Genomic DNA, 18,656 nt, shown 5'->3' with positions numbered 1-18,656 from the left:
TCTATATGATTTTTGACTTTCCTTAATTACTTTTATTCTGATTTCCCCTCTGATGCAGTGATTAAAATTTACAAGGCATTTTTCTAACTTCCTTTTGGGATGTCCTTTTTCTCACAGGGTTACCTTTTGCCATCTGCCTTTCCAGAGTAAGTGGCTCTATGTGGGCACTGAACGAGGTAATATTCACATCGTCAACGTGGAGTCCTTTACACTCTCGGGTTATGTCATTATGTGGAATAAAGCCATTGAACTGTGAGTGTGAGCAAATTTTCATTTATGAAAGTAACAGTCTTTATCTGGTGATAACATTACATAACAGTCTACTGGTAAATCAGATGGAATTAATATGTATCAGACATTGTTAATATTAAACTCATAGTTGGTCTTTTGTAATCATTGTTCTGTTATGGTATTTTATAAATTTACGTGCTTTCTATTCATATATACAGATAAGTATGCCAAACAAAACTTAAGTTTCTTCTTGTTAGGTAAAGAAATGCTCAGTTTTTTTTCTATTTCTTTATCTCCCAATTATCTTTCTTTTAAATGTTGGATATGATCCACAATGGGTCTACACTAGTGTTTAGAAAACACTGAGCTAAAGCTACCCTTTAAATTTTTGGTTTGTTTGTTTAGTTTTGTTGAGATAGGGTGCATTGCTGTAAATCTCAAGCTACACTCAAAGTTATAAACCTGTCAGCCTGTTGAGTGCTGTAATTATAGATATGCACTGTTATACACTACACTCTTTGGTGTGTTTTAATAATTAACAAATTATGTATATGTAAATATATATTTGCTAAAATTAAAATGTTACAGAATTAATTTTAAAACTAATTTTATTTAATTTTGATACAATGTTATTTTTTAAACCATATTAACAAAAAATGAAATCCTAAGGATCTATAGTGCTAACTTTTCACTCTTTCTTAAAATGTTTTGATACCTTACCTCTTTCTGCAAGGGTTTTTTTGTTTGTTTGTTTCTTTCTTTCTTTTGATTTTGTTTGTTGTTGTTTGGTGCCAGTACTAAGGCTTGAATTGGGGGCTTGGACACTGACACTTAGTTCTTTTGCTCAAAACGGGGAGTACTTCAGCTCTCCTTCCAGTTTTTTGGTGATTAATAGGAGATAAATGTCTCAAGGACTTTCTTGCCTGGGCTGGCTTCAAACTGTAATCCTTAGATCTCAGCTTCTTGAATATCTAGGATTACAAGGATGAGCCAGTAGCTCTCAGCTCTGGAAGTTTTTGTTCTGTTCTTGAAGCATAAAAATGAAAGTTTAAAGATATTGGCAAGGATCTTTTAAAATATTAACTTTTATTTTTAAACAAGTAGTTTTCTGTTTTATTCCAGTTTTCACATCTTTTGACAGAATAATTTTGTGAACTCTCTTATGTGTGTATTGGTATAGCTGTAGTAGTATTTTCCTTCTTGTGGTGGGGATGTTATTACCATATCTATTAGTCCCTAGGTAATGTAGGTTTTCAGTTTGCTTCTGAGTTGACCACAACATCTAGTGGGTCAGGCTGTTGCTTTTAGCCTGCACAGACTATGAACAGTAGTATGTGTATTTGCTACTATATAGATATTATTTCAGCAATGTTCTTATCTGTGACTCTTTTTCCCTGCAAAGGTAAACTCATTCCTAATTTTTAAGAAAGTGAATTAAGAATTATGAACTGTATAGTTGAGTGAGATATCCCAATTGAAGGCTAGTAAAGTAAGATGCTGATATCTTAAACGCTGAATTATTTAAAGATATTAACTTTAAGAATTTTACAGTGAAAATAGATTTGCTGTGCTGATTACATTGAAGAATCTTTCCTACATAAAAAATAGATTTTTTTCCAGTTACTATGTTGATGTATATTAAGAACTATGTCTGCAAATGACTATTTACTGAAATAGTTTCTTCTGTTATAAATTATTTTTACTGTAGTGAATGTGTACCTGTATTGAAAATTTAAAGAAAGAAAATCTTAATGATTTCTTTTTTTCAGGTCATCTAAATCCCACCCGGGACCTGTTGTTCATATAAGTGATAATCCAATGGATGAAGGGAAGGTAGAAATTTTTTTCTAAATAAATATTTGTTACTTAAATGCATAATAATTTCATATTTAATGTTCAAACAATCCTAGGACTATCCCTGAGACAAAAAGCTGAAATTTCTAATAAAGTTGGCATATCAACCATATATACTTGTTGACTTGTTATTCCTTATAAAGAACAAGTGAAGAGATTAGAATGATTTGTAATTGGAGGGACAAAATATGCTAGAAGCATAAGTAAACTTTAATAAATATAGTGATAAGTTATTAGTCAGGATTTAGCTTATTCAGACTATTTCCTCTAATTTTATTTATGTAAGCAATGTTTAATAATGTTAGCATATGTGAGAGTTACCACTGTATTTCATCTTTCTTGAGTTTTCTTTATAAGTAATCCTAGTTAATAAAGTGAAAGTTTTGTTTGTTTCAGTGGTGCTGGGGTTTAAGCAGGCATTCTCCCACGTGAGCCCACTTCAGTCCGTTTACATTCAGTTTGCTTCTCAGATAAGGGTCTCATGCTAACTTTGCCTCAGCTCATCTCAGATTCACAGGTATCCTTTATCTCCACTTCTCAGGTAGTTGGGAATACTGTGTGCCATCATGCCTGATCCTAAAGATTTTTTCAAATATACATCAGTTTTTTGTGTTGTGAAACCATTTCATCTCCAATATCTAGCTATTGTTAGCTTAAGCTTAGTAGTACGTTTAAAATCATGAATTGTATTTCTTGTGAATCTTTCATGTGCTAATTCAAGCTGTTCAGGGAGTTCTACTAATGATATATTTCTTACCTGTGCAATATTATGATGTTAATCAAAATAAGTACTCGAAAGCTTATTGCTGACAGAAATCAGTGAAGCAATACTTCATTTTGTAAAGGGATTTATCTGAAGTTTTCATTTCAATTAGTGGGAGAGGTCAACCTTATAAATTATTTAATACTTTGTTGGCACTTGGAAAAGAATAGGATCACTGGGCTGTTTGCAGTTAACTTATAACCATGAAGCTATGTGACTTGAAAGCAACTTTATATAAAGCATATATACATTTACCTGAATTCCCATTGCATTTTCTTTCCTAGAAGGCATGGTGAGAGAATGAAAACATCCCTCCCACTTGGGATTGCTTACCAAGACATTTCTATACATCCTGCCAGCGACTATCCTTTCTCTGGTCAGCCTCCTAATGACCACCATAGTTCAAGTGCTGGTTCCAACCAGCAGATTCCTGAGCAACGGATGAAGAAATGCCTCTGCAGTTATATCTCATATTTAATAGTTTTATTATTAAAATTAATAATCATCACCACCATGGGTTAATCAGTAGACATGATTAAACCCAGAAGATGTCTCACCAACCTCTATTTTTGTAGCCTCAGATTGTCCCTGGGCTCCCTTAAGGGAGCTCTGGGCACTTACCAAGAGGTAGATAACAAGAAATCAGGAAGTACTTAAGTAGGCAGTTTCAGTGACAGAGCCAGGATGCCAAGAATCACAGAGATAAGTAAACACAGAGACTTTTCCTGTCTTCTGACCTGACGACTGCAGAAGGCCAAACACTCAAACACACAATCGGGGTTTTCCACTGGTATCCAAACACTAATCAGATCTTCTTTGGCCTGATTCACAGTCAGATCTCTTCCATCACAGTCCCCATAGGGCTGTAGGGCTCCTACATCCAGACACTTCTAGATTTCAATCTTAATCTTTAATCACTTGTCATTTCAATCTTAAAAGTTGCCTTCATGAGAACTTTCCTATTGGTCTTCACCATCTCACAGCTTAAATGAAATTTTCTTAGGATGTAGCTGTGTGTCCTTATCTTTGAGAACTACTTTAACCAAGTGGTATGCTGACGCAAATAGTTGTTTCTCAGTTTGTATTATTTTTTGCTTCTTTGCATTTGCAGTTCTTTCTCACCAGTGTCTCTCAGCACATGTACTACTCCAGATTAAAAAGTTCTGTATGTCTTTCCTCGCATTCCTGACAGAAAGTATTTTCTCTCACTTTTTCATTCATTAGTACTTTAGTCATGCAAGTTTTGTCTTGCATTTTTTTTGTTCATTGCCTTTTTGAGAAGTGTGTACATATCTCAGTTTCTCTGAACTTGACTCTTAGCACAGAGATAGCTTTTATGCAAGTCTGTATGTTCCATAGTATCCAATGTACTACTAAAATAGTATTATTCAGCATATACTTGATTTATGTAATGAATAAATTATGTATAACTCTGTCATCCTCGTTTTTTAACCTAGCTTTATATACTCAGTTCTATGAGTTATTCTCATTGAAACATTTTTGAAATATTATGATGTTAAATATATTTTCTAGTCATCAATTTCTTATAGAAAAGTATTTCCAAAGATCTCTGACATTTTTCACTGTAACTTTGGTGGATGGTTTGACACTTTTCTCATATGTGCAACATTTATTTAGGGAAAAAGTATGAATATGATACAAGGTAAGAGAACATGTCCTTCAAAGCTAACCTCATGTGTGCCTATCCCTACATGAAGCAAATGTCCTAGCTAAGAAAGATTGGACATTAGTAGAAAATGGCTTAAAATAGTAATAATTACCATTTAGTGAATTTATGCATCAAGCCCTGTGCTAATGTAGTAATACAAGTCTCTATTTAAGATTTTTATTACACGTAGTTTTACACAGAGAACAATTGGTTTCCCCTAACTCCTTGTTCAGTAGTTTTCAATAGGTTCTCTATGCCATCTTCATACATATACACCATGTTTTTGATATTATTTACCTTCCAACATTCTATTTCTTCTTTCTTCCTTTTGTTTCCATAAACACTCCCACAGTTATATTCATTGTGTGTGTGTGTGTGTGTGTTTATTCCACAACTAAATGAAAACATTGAGATAATTCGTTTGGCATATCTTGCTCAACATGATATTCAGTTTCATCTGCTTTACTGTAAATGACATAATTTCATTTTTCTTTACAGTTTAATACTCCATGTTATATAGGTATTTTCCTTGTCTGTTTAAATTTTTCAACAGATTTTTAATTAGAACTCCCAATTTTACCAATGACAAATTAGATATTCTGTCTTTCACATGTTGGATATGTACTATGCACACTGACTTCTTTCATTTTACCATTGTGATATTTTTTCTCTAATACAAATTGATTATTGATACTGTAGACATTTGTGATATTTTTTCTCTAATACAAATTGATTATTGATACTGTAGACATTTGTGATATTTTTTCTCTAATACAAATTGATTATTGATACTGTAGACATTTGTGATATTTTTTCTCTAATACAAATTGATTATTGATACTGTAGACAGCTGTATCCATATACAGTACCCACTGATGCTGCTTTTTTTAAAAAAAAAAACAAACCTCAAGTGCTGAGGATTAAATTTAGGACCTTCTGCATGTTACACAGGGGTTCTACCACTGAATTCTTTAGCTCTTGCTTTTTTGAGACAGGGTCTCACTGCATAGCCTTGGCTGGTGCCCAAGTCAAGGTTTTCTTGCCTTAGGCTCCCAACATTTAGGCCTTCAAAATAGTACTATTTTAGTTTTTAAATATCAATTATATTTTGAGTCCCTGAATATCAAAGGCATGTAAGTATGCAATGAAATGCTACCATTTTTCATCTATAAAATTAGTTATAATTTTATGCTTAAAGCATAGGAATAAGAGTTAGAGTTATTGTTATCAAGTACACATTTTGTATAATAGTTATATTATTCCTAGGTAATGTGCACTTTTCTTTTATTACAGCTTTTGATTGGCTTTGAATCTGGAACAGTAGTCTTATGGGACCTCAAATCAAAGAAAGCAGACTACAGATATACATATGATGAGGTAAGAGCTAATAAAAGTTCTTGTCATTTCTCTAATTCAAAGTACATTCTCTTTTTCTTTTTCTTTTTTTTGGGGGGGGGGTCCGGTCATGGAGCCTGAACTCTGAGCCTGGGCGCTGTCCCTCAGCTCTTTAGCTCAAGGCTAGCTAGCGCTCTACCACTGGAGCCACAGCGCCATTTCCAGCTTTTTTCTTAGTGCTTATGTGGTGCTGAGGAATCGAACCCAGGGCCTCATGCATGCAAGGCAAGTGCTCTACCACTGAGCCACGTTCCTAGCCCTCAAAGTACATTCTCTAAGAACTTAATTTTCAATTTCAGTTTAGGTTTAGTTGAGTTTAGGGTTGCTTTTAACTTAGTTACATAGGTTTTGTAATTGCACTAAAATATTTTCAGTGTTTTTGCTCCCATTAATATAGTCATAGTCCTCTCTGATCCCTCACATTTGTTCATCTAATTTCCTTATAAGTGTTAGGTTTCCAGACTCTGTTTTTCCTGAGAGATTCTGTGCATATATATAAATATAAATATATATAAATATATATATTTATATATATGCACATATATATATTTATATATATATAAAGATATATATATTTTATAAATATATATATATTTTATAAATATATATATTTATATATTTAAATTTATATATATAAATATATATATTTATATATATGCACAGAGATTCTGTGCATATATATAAATATAAATATATATAAATATATTTTCTCTTTTATAGAACTGAGAGTATTCTGTAGATATTTATAGTTGCTTACTTTAAGAGCTAAATAAAATCTCTGATCAGTAAATCTTAATCTGAAGCCTTTTCCTTACTCCTTGCTTCCCTGCCTTGCCTTACTCCTTTTTGGTTACATATTTATTGAAGACAGGGTCTCTTAGATGCTGAATATTTCTGTCTCTAGTATCTTTCTTCCTCAGATTGTCTATAAATTGGATAGTCCACCAAGGCTCAATGAGATAAAGGTTCATTTTTCATTTATAAGAATACTACTTCAAGATGCTGCTTATACTCTTCTAACAAAAGGAACCTTTTTTCAGCCGTTACTGACACTGGCAGCCAGTGGTGCTCAAGACCTGATCTTTTAAGCATAGTAGTTGCAGAATATATTTTATCACTCCTTGTCTGTATCTGGGACACTTTAGTGAAGGGAAACTTCCTATTATATGCTTTGTGTTTGTACTTTGGCTATTCAGTAATGCAGTTCAGAAACAAAAGCAGGACAAATGCTTGATTCTTTCAGTACAGTAATCTGAAAATTTGAAATTGAAAAAGCTCTGAAATCTGAAACTTTGGTAACTATTCTAAAGGTTTGGGATTATTTTTTATTTTGGGATTAAGAATGTTCCATGGGAAAAACCTATACAGGTATTCCAGAATCTGAAAATCAGATACAGGATACTCAAGTGCATTCACTTCAGATTATTCACTAGTAGTTTCTGAGGTAAACAATTTATTCTTAATTTTAGTTTTACTGGGTACTCAATGATTTAACCACACTTGATATACATTAGTCCACTAAAGTTGCTTCCTTACTTTAACATTGTCTAATCTCCCATTGGTGAACCTCCTCTAAGTCAACTCCTGAGTCATTCAAAGGACAGCTTTGAATAGCTTTATTGTTATGTGATATAAGATACCTACTAATTGTGTATATTCTCAATCAAACTTAGAATAAGATAGTTTGTCATGGAACTATGGCTTCTTTCAATGTTAAATGGAATCTAGAAATGATAATTTTAGACAGTAGTAAGGTTTTTATTTTCCAGTTATAACAGAAATTGTTGCTAGGAAGCATATAAATTGTTTTACCTATTCGTTTAAGATAAAATATGCTTCCACATTGAGAGAATTTGGTAACTCAAATAGAAGATGCATTAATTACAGCAATATAAGCATAGTAATCCTGATCAAAGTTATCAGAAATGATAATAATGTGGGACTATATAAAACCTTTCTGGTTTTTTGAGTCTCTGTAAGAGATTGTTATTCAAGTAATAAAATAATGAAAGCTTGTAATATATAGAATTAAAATATGTGCAATTGCCTAAACGGCAAAAGAGAATACTGTTATAAGATTATCATACTGGTGTGACTCACTATAATAATATGTGAAGGCAAAATATATTAAGATGAAGACTGCAGTGCAAGTCCTAAAGTAACAATAGCAGCAATTCCAAAAGATGAAGCAAAAGTGGAAAGATTTTTTTTTTAAATACCCAAAGCAAAGCAGCAGAAGAAAAAGCCATCATCAATAGATTGAAGAAGTAGGGACCAAAACAGAACAATTTAAATGTCATTATATCAACCATCATATTTATAAATTACATATCCTCAGTAGATACTATCTGTCTATAAGAAATCCACTTTTAAAGATAAAGCTATGGTGGAAAAGATAGAAAAATTAATATTAGCACTAATCAAAAATAGCTGAAAGGCTTATATCAGTAGTATGTATCAAAGTTGTTACTCAACAGCAGTATAACTATACATGGAAGTCTCATGGGACAGTTCATATTCAGTGCCTGAGTTAATCTCAGCAACTTTAAAAGTATTTAAATAGGTTATTTTACTGTGTTAGAATTAAATTAGATATCAATTAGTAAAGAAGAGATAGAAAATTTTTGAAGTACTCCAAAAAGTGAAACACATACTTCTAAAGGTCAAAGAAGAAACACAGAGAACATAGAAACTACTTTGAACTAGAAAAATATTACATTTAGGTATGTGGGTTGCCACTAAAGGGTCCACTATAGCATTGAATGCTTGTATTAGAAAACAAGAAAAATTGCAAATCAGTGGCTCCAGCATATACCACAAAAAACTAGAAGATAGAGGAAATTAAATTCAGAATAAGCTGTTGAACTGAAATAAAGAGCAAAGCTTACAAAATAGATAACGGTAAAGAAAATTAAGAAAATAAGTTGGATTTTGTGATGATCATTAAAATTCATAAACCTACAGTCAAAGTGGTAAGAAAAGCAAGGACATAAATTAATGATGGCAGCCATGAAAAAGAAGTTATCACTGTTTGCTACAGAAATAGAGAGGAACTAAAGAGGAAATGCAGTGATGGGTCTTGTAAGCTGATTCTGTCGTAACTGTCTTGGCTTGCGCAAGCACACTGTAGTCACTGAAGTCAGTGAAGAAACTGGATGATGATAGACTTCTTGATGCATTAGTGCATGACTGTAGGTAACACTTAATGCCAGTAAATTCAACATTTTAAAAGAAATAAATGAATCATAAGTTGTCAAATTCCTGGAAAGTATAAAAGCTTATGCTAAAAGAAATACTTTGAAGCCAGGTGCTGGTGGCTCACGCCTGTAATCCTAACTACTCAGGAGGCTGAGATCTGAGGATTGAGGTTCAAAGTCACCCCGGGCAGGAAAGTCCATGAAACTCTTATCTCCAATAAACCACCAGAAAACCGGAAGTGGCGCTGTAGCTCAATTGGTAGAGAGCTAGCCTTGAGCTGAAGAGCTGAAGGACAGTGCTCAGGACCAGAGTTCAAGCCCCATGACCAACAACAACAACAACAACAAATATATATATATATATATATATATATACACACACACACATATATATATTGAGCAATTCTATAATATTATAGGTTGGAAATAATTGGCATAACTTTACAACTATTGTACTTGTCCAGCTGGCAAACTGCTCTTCCTTGGTTATGTCAAAAAAATAAATGACAATCTTTGAGTGTAGTTGGATACTGTTTTTTATATTTTACATGATATTTTATATGTAGAAAATATATTTCAATTTTTTTATCTTACTAGTAGATAATCTGTTCCTTTCAGCCCATAACTAGTATTAAAACATCTATTTTCTTGTAGTAATCACTGATGGCAGAAAAGAAATAAAATATTACTGATATTTGAAGACCATAAATACTTACCCTAATTTCATCTTGTTTTTTCCAGTAGACTGAGAAGGTTGAAAAATATTTCTGGCTAAATATGCATTTAAAATAGTTTGTATTTTACTACCTCTGTATATTTGTACTTCAAGATGTTTTAAAAAAACAAATGGTTAAAACTGTGACCAAAAGAACCAAATGAAGCACAGACTCTACTCTCTCTCCCTCCTTCTCCCTTCTCCCTCTCTTTCTTTCTCTCACACACACAGAAGTGAAGCCCCTCCTGCAAATAAAGGATCTTTAGGCTGTTAAAAAAAATGGTAAAATAATGTGTTTGTAGCTTACAGTATTATAGTATTATAAGCAATAGCTGCTTAAGTATTAATGGGAACACTCTTTTAAATCTCTTTCTTCTGTATTTTTTTCTTCTGTATTTAGACTCATGCTTTTAAGATAATATTATTTTCTGCCAATTTTAATTCTTTTCCTTCCCTGAAAAGAAAAGCATATTTGAAAAAAGATTGATTTCTAAAATATCTGTAAAATTTCCATTTGGGTTTTATTTTTAATGGAAATAATCATGTTTTCAGCTTAAACCTTAAAAATTTTAGAGATAGAGGGGAACAACAGCAAATCATTGAAATGTCCAATATATAGTCATTGTTATCAATTACTTTACAAAATATATAATTCAAGAATTTTCCTTATTCAGTATGCAACAATAATATCGTCTTCCTTCTATAGTGGAACTAATATTGAAAAGCTCACAAATAAAAATGCTAAGGCAGAAGCTGTGTAATTTATGTTTTGTTTTTGGGTCCGGTCGTGGGGCTTGATTTTTGGGCTTGGGGGTGTCCCTCAGCTCTTTAGCTCAAGGCCAGCACTCTACCACTTGAGCCACAGCGCCACTTCCAGCTTTTTCTTTTTGCTTATGTGGTGCTGAGGAATCGAACCCAGGGCCTCAGGCATGCAAGGCAAGCGCTCTACCACTGAGCCACCTTCCCAGCCCCAGAAGCTGTGTAATTTAATATGTTACTCATATGTACGAAAAATAATTCACTTAGTGCTATGTATGTACTTTACTTGATAAGCTGAGAATAATCTACAGTGTTTTTAGTATTTCCTTTCCATTTATTTGCAAATATTACAAGTGAAAAAGTATATTATAATCATCTTTCATTATTTTATTGTCATTTTTCTAAGGGCTGAAAGTAATAATGGTAATTTCTAAAGTAGAATACCAAATTATATAGGTGAGAATGATTTTGGTTACAATTCTAAAATTCTAAAATTGTTACTCAGTATATGTAACATAAGAGTAGCTGAGGTAAGGCTCTGTAGAGCTTTTCCTGCAAAAGAATTCTAGTAATACATAGAACATATTCAGCTTACATAAAGCAGCTCAATAGCTAGTATGTTTTGGGTTTCTAGAAAATTATTCTCTAATATGCCCTCTTTCATAAGAATAGCACAACATCATTAAATGTACTACTTTTAAAGAAACATAAAGCTGCTGTTATTTTTTAGAAATTTATCATCCATGCCAGACTTAGTTGACACTCATGTAAGCCAAGATGCATTTTCTTGAGGCCAGCTCAAGAAAAAGTATGAGAACCTATCTGTAAAACAAACTAAAAAAGCACAGAAAGGACTGAATGTATGAATCAAGTGGTAAAACATTTGCACATGAGTTCTGAGTTTAGTTCTCAGAACCAAGAAATGTGTGTGTGTGTGTACTTTTGATTTTAAGTTGTTTCCACCTTTGTCACCAATTTTCACTAATGTCAGAAATTTTTCACTAATGTCAGACTCTTAACCTATTAACTCCCTAATAAATTCTTTCATAATCACAACATTTGTCGGCATTGCATCTTTTAAGGAAATTTTAGGATTATGTATATACTATTTCTGTGAGGATTATGCCAGTAGCTCTACCATTGTCTCTCCCCCGCTCTTTAAATTTTTTTCTGTATTCTGAATTCATTTTGTTCTTCCAAAACTTACTTTCTCTCACTGTATTTCTTTTGTTTTCCGTCCATTCTACCTTTTTATTTCTCTTTTCTATATGTTTTCATTCATTCATTTCATTTCATTCATCTATAATGACGAATTACAGATTCATTCATTCACCTGTGTTTGCTGGTTAATTTTGAACTAGGGTCTTAGAAACTTTTCTGCCCAACCTGGCTTTAAACTATAATCCTGCCACATTCAGCATTCTGAGTAGCTAGCATTTCAGGTATGACTGACTGTCATCTAACAGTTTTCAAATTTTTTTTTCAAAAATTTTTTTTTTGTTGGAAGTTTTCAAATTTTTTTAATCAAATAACCTCAATTGCCTGAATATTTTGTATTCTATATTTAGAAAAACAAATATTCCAACCAACATAAAATTTCTGAAACCAAATTTGTTTTCTATTTTATATTTCCTATCTTTATATTTTTGAGTTTTGCTTTTAACTCTCCTTGCCTATGATTAGTGACACATTTTATTAGTGAGTTTTATGATTCTCACTTTGGTCATGTAAATTTTGGCTTCCTTCTCAAGACTAAAGAAATCATCTGTTTGTAGCTTATCTCTTTTCATATTTTGTGGAAACAAGCTCACCTATAAGGGATACTAAAGGATTATTTGTTATTAGGTTGTATTTTTGGTGTCATATGTACATTGCTAGTCAGTTTATTATTTTTAAGATGCTGTTTCAGTTATACTTTGAAAGCATTATGTTAAATACTGGAATTCTGAGGTCCACCTAATTTGCTGTGCCCATCATCATTTGAAAGTTTTTGTCTGCTTCATATCAAATGTTTTATAACATTTAGCTTAAATGTATAAATATACAACCCAAATAACTAGACATTGAGTGGACTGATAGAAAATGTTGACTTTGTGTATAGAACTTTATATAAATTTTTTTTCCTTTTATGGTATTGGAGTTTAAACTTAGACCTTCACATTTACTCGGCTGCTGCTCTCCCAGTTGAGCCACACCTCCAGCCCTTCTAGAGCGCTCTTGAGACTTTTAGTTGCATAGTTTGTGTGCTGTGTTCTGCAGCTGTTGTAGTTCAATAGCACAGCCTCTTTTCAAGTCAGGTAACTGTTAGCAATGAAAAGCATCAATGTGGCTTAAAAAGTAGTAATTCAAAAACATAGTGCTTTTTTTTTCCTTTATTATTTTCTATTTTTATTTTTTTTGCTTGGGCTTGAACTAAGGGCCTGGGCACTGTCCCTAAACTTATTTTTGCTCAGGGCTAGTGCCTACTACTTGAGCCAGCTTTTTCTGAGTGGTTTGTTGGAGATAAGAATCTTACAGACTTTCTGCCTGGGCTGGCTTTGAGCCATGATCCTCCAGATCTCAGCTTCCTGAGTAGTCTGGATTATAAGCATGAGCCATCAACGCCTGGTTTTTCTTTTTTTTCTTTTACAGTACTGAGATTTGCTTTTACAGTACTGAGGCTTGCTTTATTGACTGGCACTTTTACTATTTGAGCCATGCCTCTAGTCCTGCTTTTTGCTGGTCAACTTAGAAATGGAGTTTGGTGAACTCTTCTGCCCGAGCTGTCCACTGACAGCCATCTTCCCCATGACAGCCTTCTTAGTATCTAGGATTACAGTGGAACCATAGTACCCAATAGGAATAGTGATTTATAAACATGAAATTTGAAAGACAGAAAATATTAGAGAAAAAATAAAAGGATAATACATGTTAATCATATTTTTATTTATTTTTATTTGTATTTGTATTTTGTCAGTTGTGGGGGCTGAAACTTGGGCCTGGGCACTGTTCTTCAGCTCAAGGCTAGTGCCCTATCACTTGAGCCACAGCTCCACTTCCGGCTTTTCTAATCTCTCTCAATCTCTCTCAATCTCTCTCTCTCTCTCTCTCTCTCTCTCTCTCTCTCTCTCTATATATATATATGTATATATATAATATACATATTATATATATATAATTTTTTTTTGTTGGTTGTGTGGCTTGAACTCTGGCTTGGGCGCTATTCCTGTGCTCTTCAGCTCAAGGCGAGTGCTCTACTGCTTGAGCCACAGCACCACTTCTGGTATTCTGGTGTTTTACTGGAGATAAGAGTCTCACGGACTTTCCTGCCCAGGCTGGCTTTGAATTGTGATGCTCAGATCTCAGCCTCCTGAGTAGCTAGGATTACAGGTGTGAGCCACTGGCGCTCAGCTCTAATCATATTTTTAAAAAGTATTTTTCAGATTGTTTTTCTTCAGTTAGCTCAGAAGTGTAACAATTTTCTGTTTTTCTTATCTGTCAGTGCATCTAATTTTTTTGTTCCCAATGGGATATTGGCTGTAATAGCCTGGTGGTTTATATTTAGGTATGATTTACTATGAAAAAATCTGTAAGAATGCATTTTGTTTTCCTGAACTTGTCAGTGTGACATATCATTGTTCTGTCCTTGTATTGGCTTAAGGAGACAGATAGTTAAAAAGATTTAAAATAGTGTCATTATGGAATAAAATCTCCTTTAGATGATAGAATGTAAAGTTAATGCTGACTTTAGCTTAGGAAATACCACATTTAACAATTAATAATTAAACAATTGAGTAGTGTAGTGATGGAATCTTTCCCCTTCTTCTGTAGGCTATTCACTCTGTGGCTTGGCACCATGAAGGAAAGCAGTTTATTTGTAGTCATTCAGATGGCACTTTGACCATATGGAATGTGAGGTCACCTACCAAGCCTGTGCAGACAATCACTCCACATGGTAAGAATCTTCCATTGCAAATGTATCTAAATTGTCAGAGACTAGAGACTGTTCTGTTTAGGTTTGCATTTAGATTTGCCTCTGTAGTTTTAATGAATAAATAAGTAACATAAGGAATGTAACTGGGCACTAGTAATTGGTGCCTACAATCCTAGCTACTCAGGGGACTGAGAGCTGAGGATCACAGTTTGAAGCCAAGTCAAGCAGGAAAGTCCATGAGATTCATATCTCCAACTAATCATCAAAAAGCCAGAAGTGAAGCCAGGCGCCAGTGACTCAGGCCTATAATACTAGCTACTCAGGAGGCTGATATCAGAGGATCTCGGTTCAAAGGCAGCCCAGGCACAAAAAGTCCATGAGACTCTTACCTTCAATTAACCACCAGAAAACCAGAAGTGGCTCTGTGGTTCAAATGGTAGAGGGCTCTCCTTGAACTGAAGAGCTGAGGGACAGCGCCAAGTCCCAGAGTTCAGGCTCCAGGACCGAAAAAAATTATTTACCAATATAAAGCTTTTTTAAAAATCTAACATCCCTTTATACTTACTAAGCAAACATCTCCTTTACTCCTCAACAATATTATAACAGTTGCTGGCCACTAGTGGCTCATATCTCTAATCCTAACCACTGGGGCTTGAACTCAGCCTGGGCTCTGTCCCTCAGCTCTTCAGCTCAAGGAGAGTGCTCTACCACTTGAGCCACAGCACCACTTCCGGTTTTCTGGTGGTTTATTGGAAATGAGTCTCATGGACTTTTCTACCAGGGCTGGCTTTGAACCGTGATCCTCAGATCTCAGATTCCTGAGTAGCTAGGATTGCAGATGTGAGCCACTGGCAACCGGCTGTCATGTTTTTCGAATGTGAAAATTTACTTAAATTCCCCTTTGTTCATTGACTCTCTCAAGTCATTTATTATGATTGTCTATGGATTCTGTATATTTTTTTGGTAAATAGATGGTAAGTTCTGCTTTTGTCTTTTGGCCATTTCTTTCCTATGACAGATAAGTGTTTGTTATTTAGGTGGGAATAATTGTGGTAGGCATTAGATTAAGGGTCACTGAAAAAAATGAAAAATTTGCCTAAGTGCAAGCCAATTTAAAATAAGATGAAGCATGAAGAATTATGTTTGTGTACTTCTAAGATCTGAAGCATAAAAATAAAAGGATGCCTATGAAAAGACTTACTGGATACACATACTTAAATAAGGCTTTCACTTATAGGTAGAAGAAAGAAAATTCAAGACAGTATCACCCCTTGGGTGGGATTGTGTTGTCTTCAGCTCCCACCACCAGTCTCTGGCTTCTGAGGAGCTCCTGTAGAAACTCCCAGTGACACACCATTAAGTGACTAATTCAGTCTATCCAGTCAGTGCGTGGAAGTTTACCCAGGGGAGTTTGACCTTCAACATACATCATAAACCTACTGGCCAAAAGTCAAATCCCAGCTATACAGGCATGCTAATCCCCAGCTATAAATTAAATCTCTCTCCAACCTCACTAAGCAAAGTACACTCTTTTTCACTTCAGACTAGCATTATTAACATCAGCAATCTGGTGTTGCAGTTTTCATTTTATTTTTGTATAAAAATCACTGTCCAGTGAGAATATAATGTGAACCACATGTGTAATTTTAAGTCGACTCTGAGCCATAGTAAGGACAGTAAAATAAATCTGGTACATTAATTTTAATAGTAAAATTTATTTAACCCCAGATGTGCAAAAATATTTCATCCTGTAGTCAAACATATAAACTTGAAATATTTCACATGTTTGTATTCTTTAAAATTTAGTATGTATTTTTCTGTTACATTTCCAGACACACTTTGAGTACTCAATAATCACATGCAACTGGTGGTTGCTGTACTGGATAATTGCTCTATTTTGAGAACATAAATGCAGTATACCAGCTATATTAATTAGAAAATTCATCCTCAATTGTAAATGGCAAAATTAAAAGCACAAGAGAATTTTATTAATAATCTTCATTTTTCAAATGAATCTTTCATCATTCCACAGACATTCATTGAGTACCTCATGACACTTCTGGAACAGAGATTAAATGCTGGAAATACATTGTCCTTGAAGAGCTCAGAGCTCAGATTTACTGAAAATGATCTATTAACTGAAAATATTGCAGTAATACAGGCAAGCATATTATGATATTGAAGTAGAGAAGTAGTAGCTGTGGATTCAGGTGAAGCATATAGGAATACTTCACAAATTCAGGACATCAGAGTTAAGTCTTAAAGGAGCATGGTGCTTTAGAAAAACTCAGAAGAAGATTTTGGTGAAAAGCTACAAAAAGGCACAAAGATGTAGTTAAAACAAGTATTCAAATGTGTTTTCTTTCATGTGATTGTTTCTAACATATTTATAAGATGATTTCTTTGTTGCTTTGTATGTCCCTCCTCCACGGTATAATCCCTGCTTTCATTGTATTTGATGTTGGCATAATTTGTGGAGGGGAAGGGCAAAAACAAATTGTTTAAATAGGGATACAGGTGGACCCTTTGCAACAATGAGATGTACAAGTCATTATGTTGAAAAACAAACTTTACAACTTTGGCGAGGTGGGGGGGGGGAGATGGGAAGGGATGGGAAGGGAAAACAAAGGAGGAGGCAACCATGCTTGATAAGAAATGTACTCATTACCTTGCCCATGTTATTGTAACCCCTCTGTATGGTATTTTCACAATAAAAAAAATTTTTTAAGGGTGTTTAAGGGAAACTACTAGTAGTGAATAATAGAATTTAAATTTCTTTTGGGAAAGTAACAAGAAATGAAAGCAGAGCCATGTACCAGAGGCAAGATTATTTATCAGAGTATGCTAAAAAAAATAGTGATAGAGTACTTGTCCTGCATGCAAGAGGTCCTTGGTTCCATTCCTCAGCACCACATAAGCAGAAATAACCGGAAGTGGCCCTGTGGCTAAGTGGTACAGCGCTACCCTTGAGCTGAAGAGCTGAGGGACAGCGTCCAGGCCAAGTTCAGGCCCCACAATCAACAAAAACAAAAACAAAACAACAACAAAAAAAAAAAACAGTATGAACTTCATCCAGGTACCCATGGCCACACCTGTAATCCTAGCTATCAAGGAGGCTGAGATCTAAGGATCACTGTTTGAAGCAAGCCCAGGCAGGAAGTCCTTGAGACTCTTATCTCCAATAAACTACCCTATCCCCCGAAAAAAGCCAGTAGTAGTACTCAAGTGGTAGAGTGCTAGCCTTGAGCAAAAGAAGTTTGGTTCTGAGTTCAAGCACCAGGACTGGTTCGTGTGTGTGCATATGCATTAACACACACACACAATGTCCACTTTATGTTGGACATCTAGTAAATGAGTTGGCTGTGAAAAATTATATCTCAAAAATTATATCTCAAAAAGGCTAATAGTGGTGTATCAGATGACCTTAAGCAAAAGAGGATGGCTAGATAGGAAGCCATGGCATTAATAGCATATGGCAATTTCAATTATGACTGGAAATAGGAAGAGAGGATATGCTTGAATGAAATTCTGGAATTTGTGTCAGCAGGATTTTGAGCAGTTCAGTATACCTGAATACTGAAAAACAATGGGAAAACAGTAATGGTAAACATCATTAAGAAAGCAGATGTGGCATAGAGGCTTATGTGATTTGTTAAGCCAAGTTTTATCATTAGTAAGGTGTTCTCAGTGATTTGTCATGGCAATTTAAAGGGACTTGTTCTTGAAGTAGCAAAGTATGAAGAAGTAAGATGACATCTAGTGGTAAAATCTGGTGCTTCTCTAAATGTTCTTTAGATGTGCTGTATAAAATCATCACTAATAGCTTTATTAGTTCTAGTTAGAAAATAATTAGTGTAACATTACAGATGAATAACTTGTATCAAGCAGTAATCAATAACACTGAAGTTGGAAAAGAATATCAGAATATGCACATCAAAAGAACTTACTGGTTCTAAGTACAATTAATAAAGAATCATCACTGTAAAAACATCAAGGGGCTGGGAAGGTGATGCAGTGGTAGCGTGCTTACCTTGCATGCATGAGGCCCTGGGTTCGATTCCTCAGCACCACATAAGCAGAAAAAGCCAGAAGTGGTGCTGTGGCTCAAGTGGTAAAGCTACAGAGCTGAGGCACAGTGCCCAGGCCCAGAGTTCAGGCCC

At 34.3% G+C, this 18,656-nt stretch overlaps 1 protein-coding gene across 1 annotated transcript in view; it reads left to right on the top strand.

Annotated features, from left to right (window-relative positions):
• Window positions 1–18,656, top strand: part of Stxbp5 (syntaxin binding protein 5 (tomosyn)) — a 136,308-nt gene that overhangs the window by 37,220 nt on the left and 80,432 nt on the right. Inside the window, exons 7-10 of the mRNA XM_013026941.1 lie at window positions 118–252; window positions 2,001–2,064; window positions 5,811–5,894; window positions 14,394–14,517. Coding sequence (XP_012882395.1) covers window positions 118–252; window positions 2,001–2,064; window positions 5,811–5,894; window positions 14,394–14,517 — 407 coding nt within the window. The remainder of the gene's footprint in view (window positions 1–117; window positions 253–2,000; window positions 2,065–5,810; window positions 5,895–14,393; window positions 14,518–18,656) is intronic.

Source organism: Dipodomys ordii, unplaced genomic scaffold, assembly GCF_000151885.1.
Source record: "Dipodomys ordii isolate 6190 unplaced genomic scaffold, Dord_2.0 Scaffold98, whole genome shotgun sequence".
Taxonomy (NCBI): domain Eukaryota; kingdom Metazoa; phylum Chordata; class Mammalia; order Rodentia; family Heteromyidae; genus Dipodomys; species Dipodomys ordii.
Note: the sequence above shows the minus strand (reverse complement) of the source record. Positions and strands in the feature narration are given on the sequence as shown.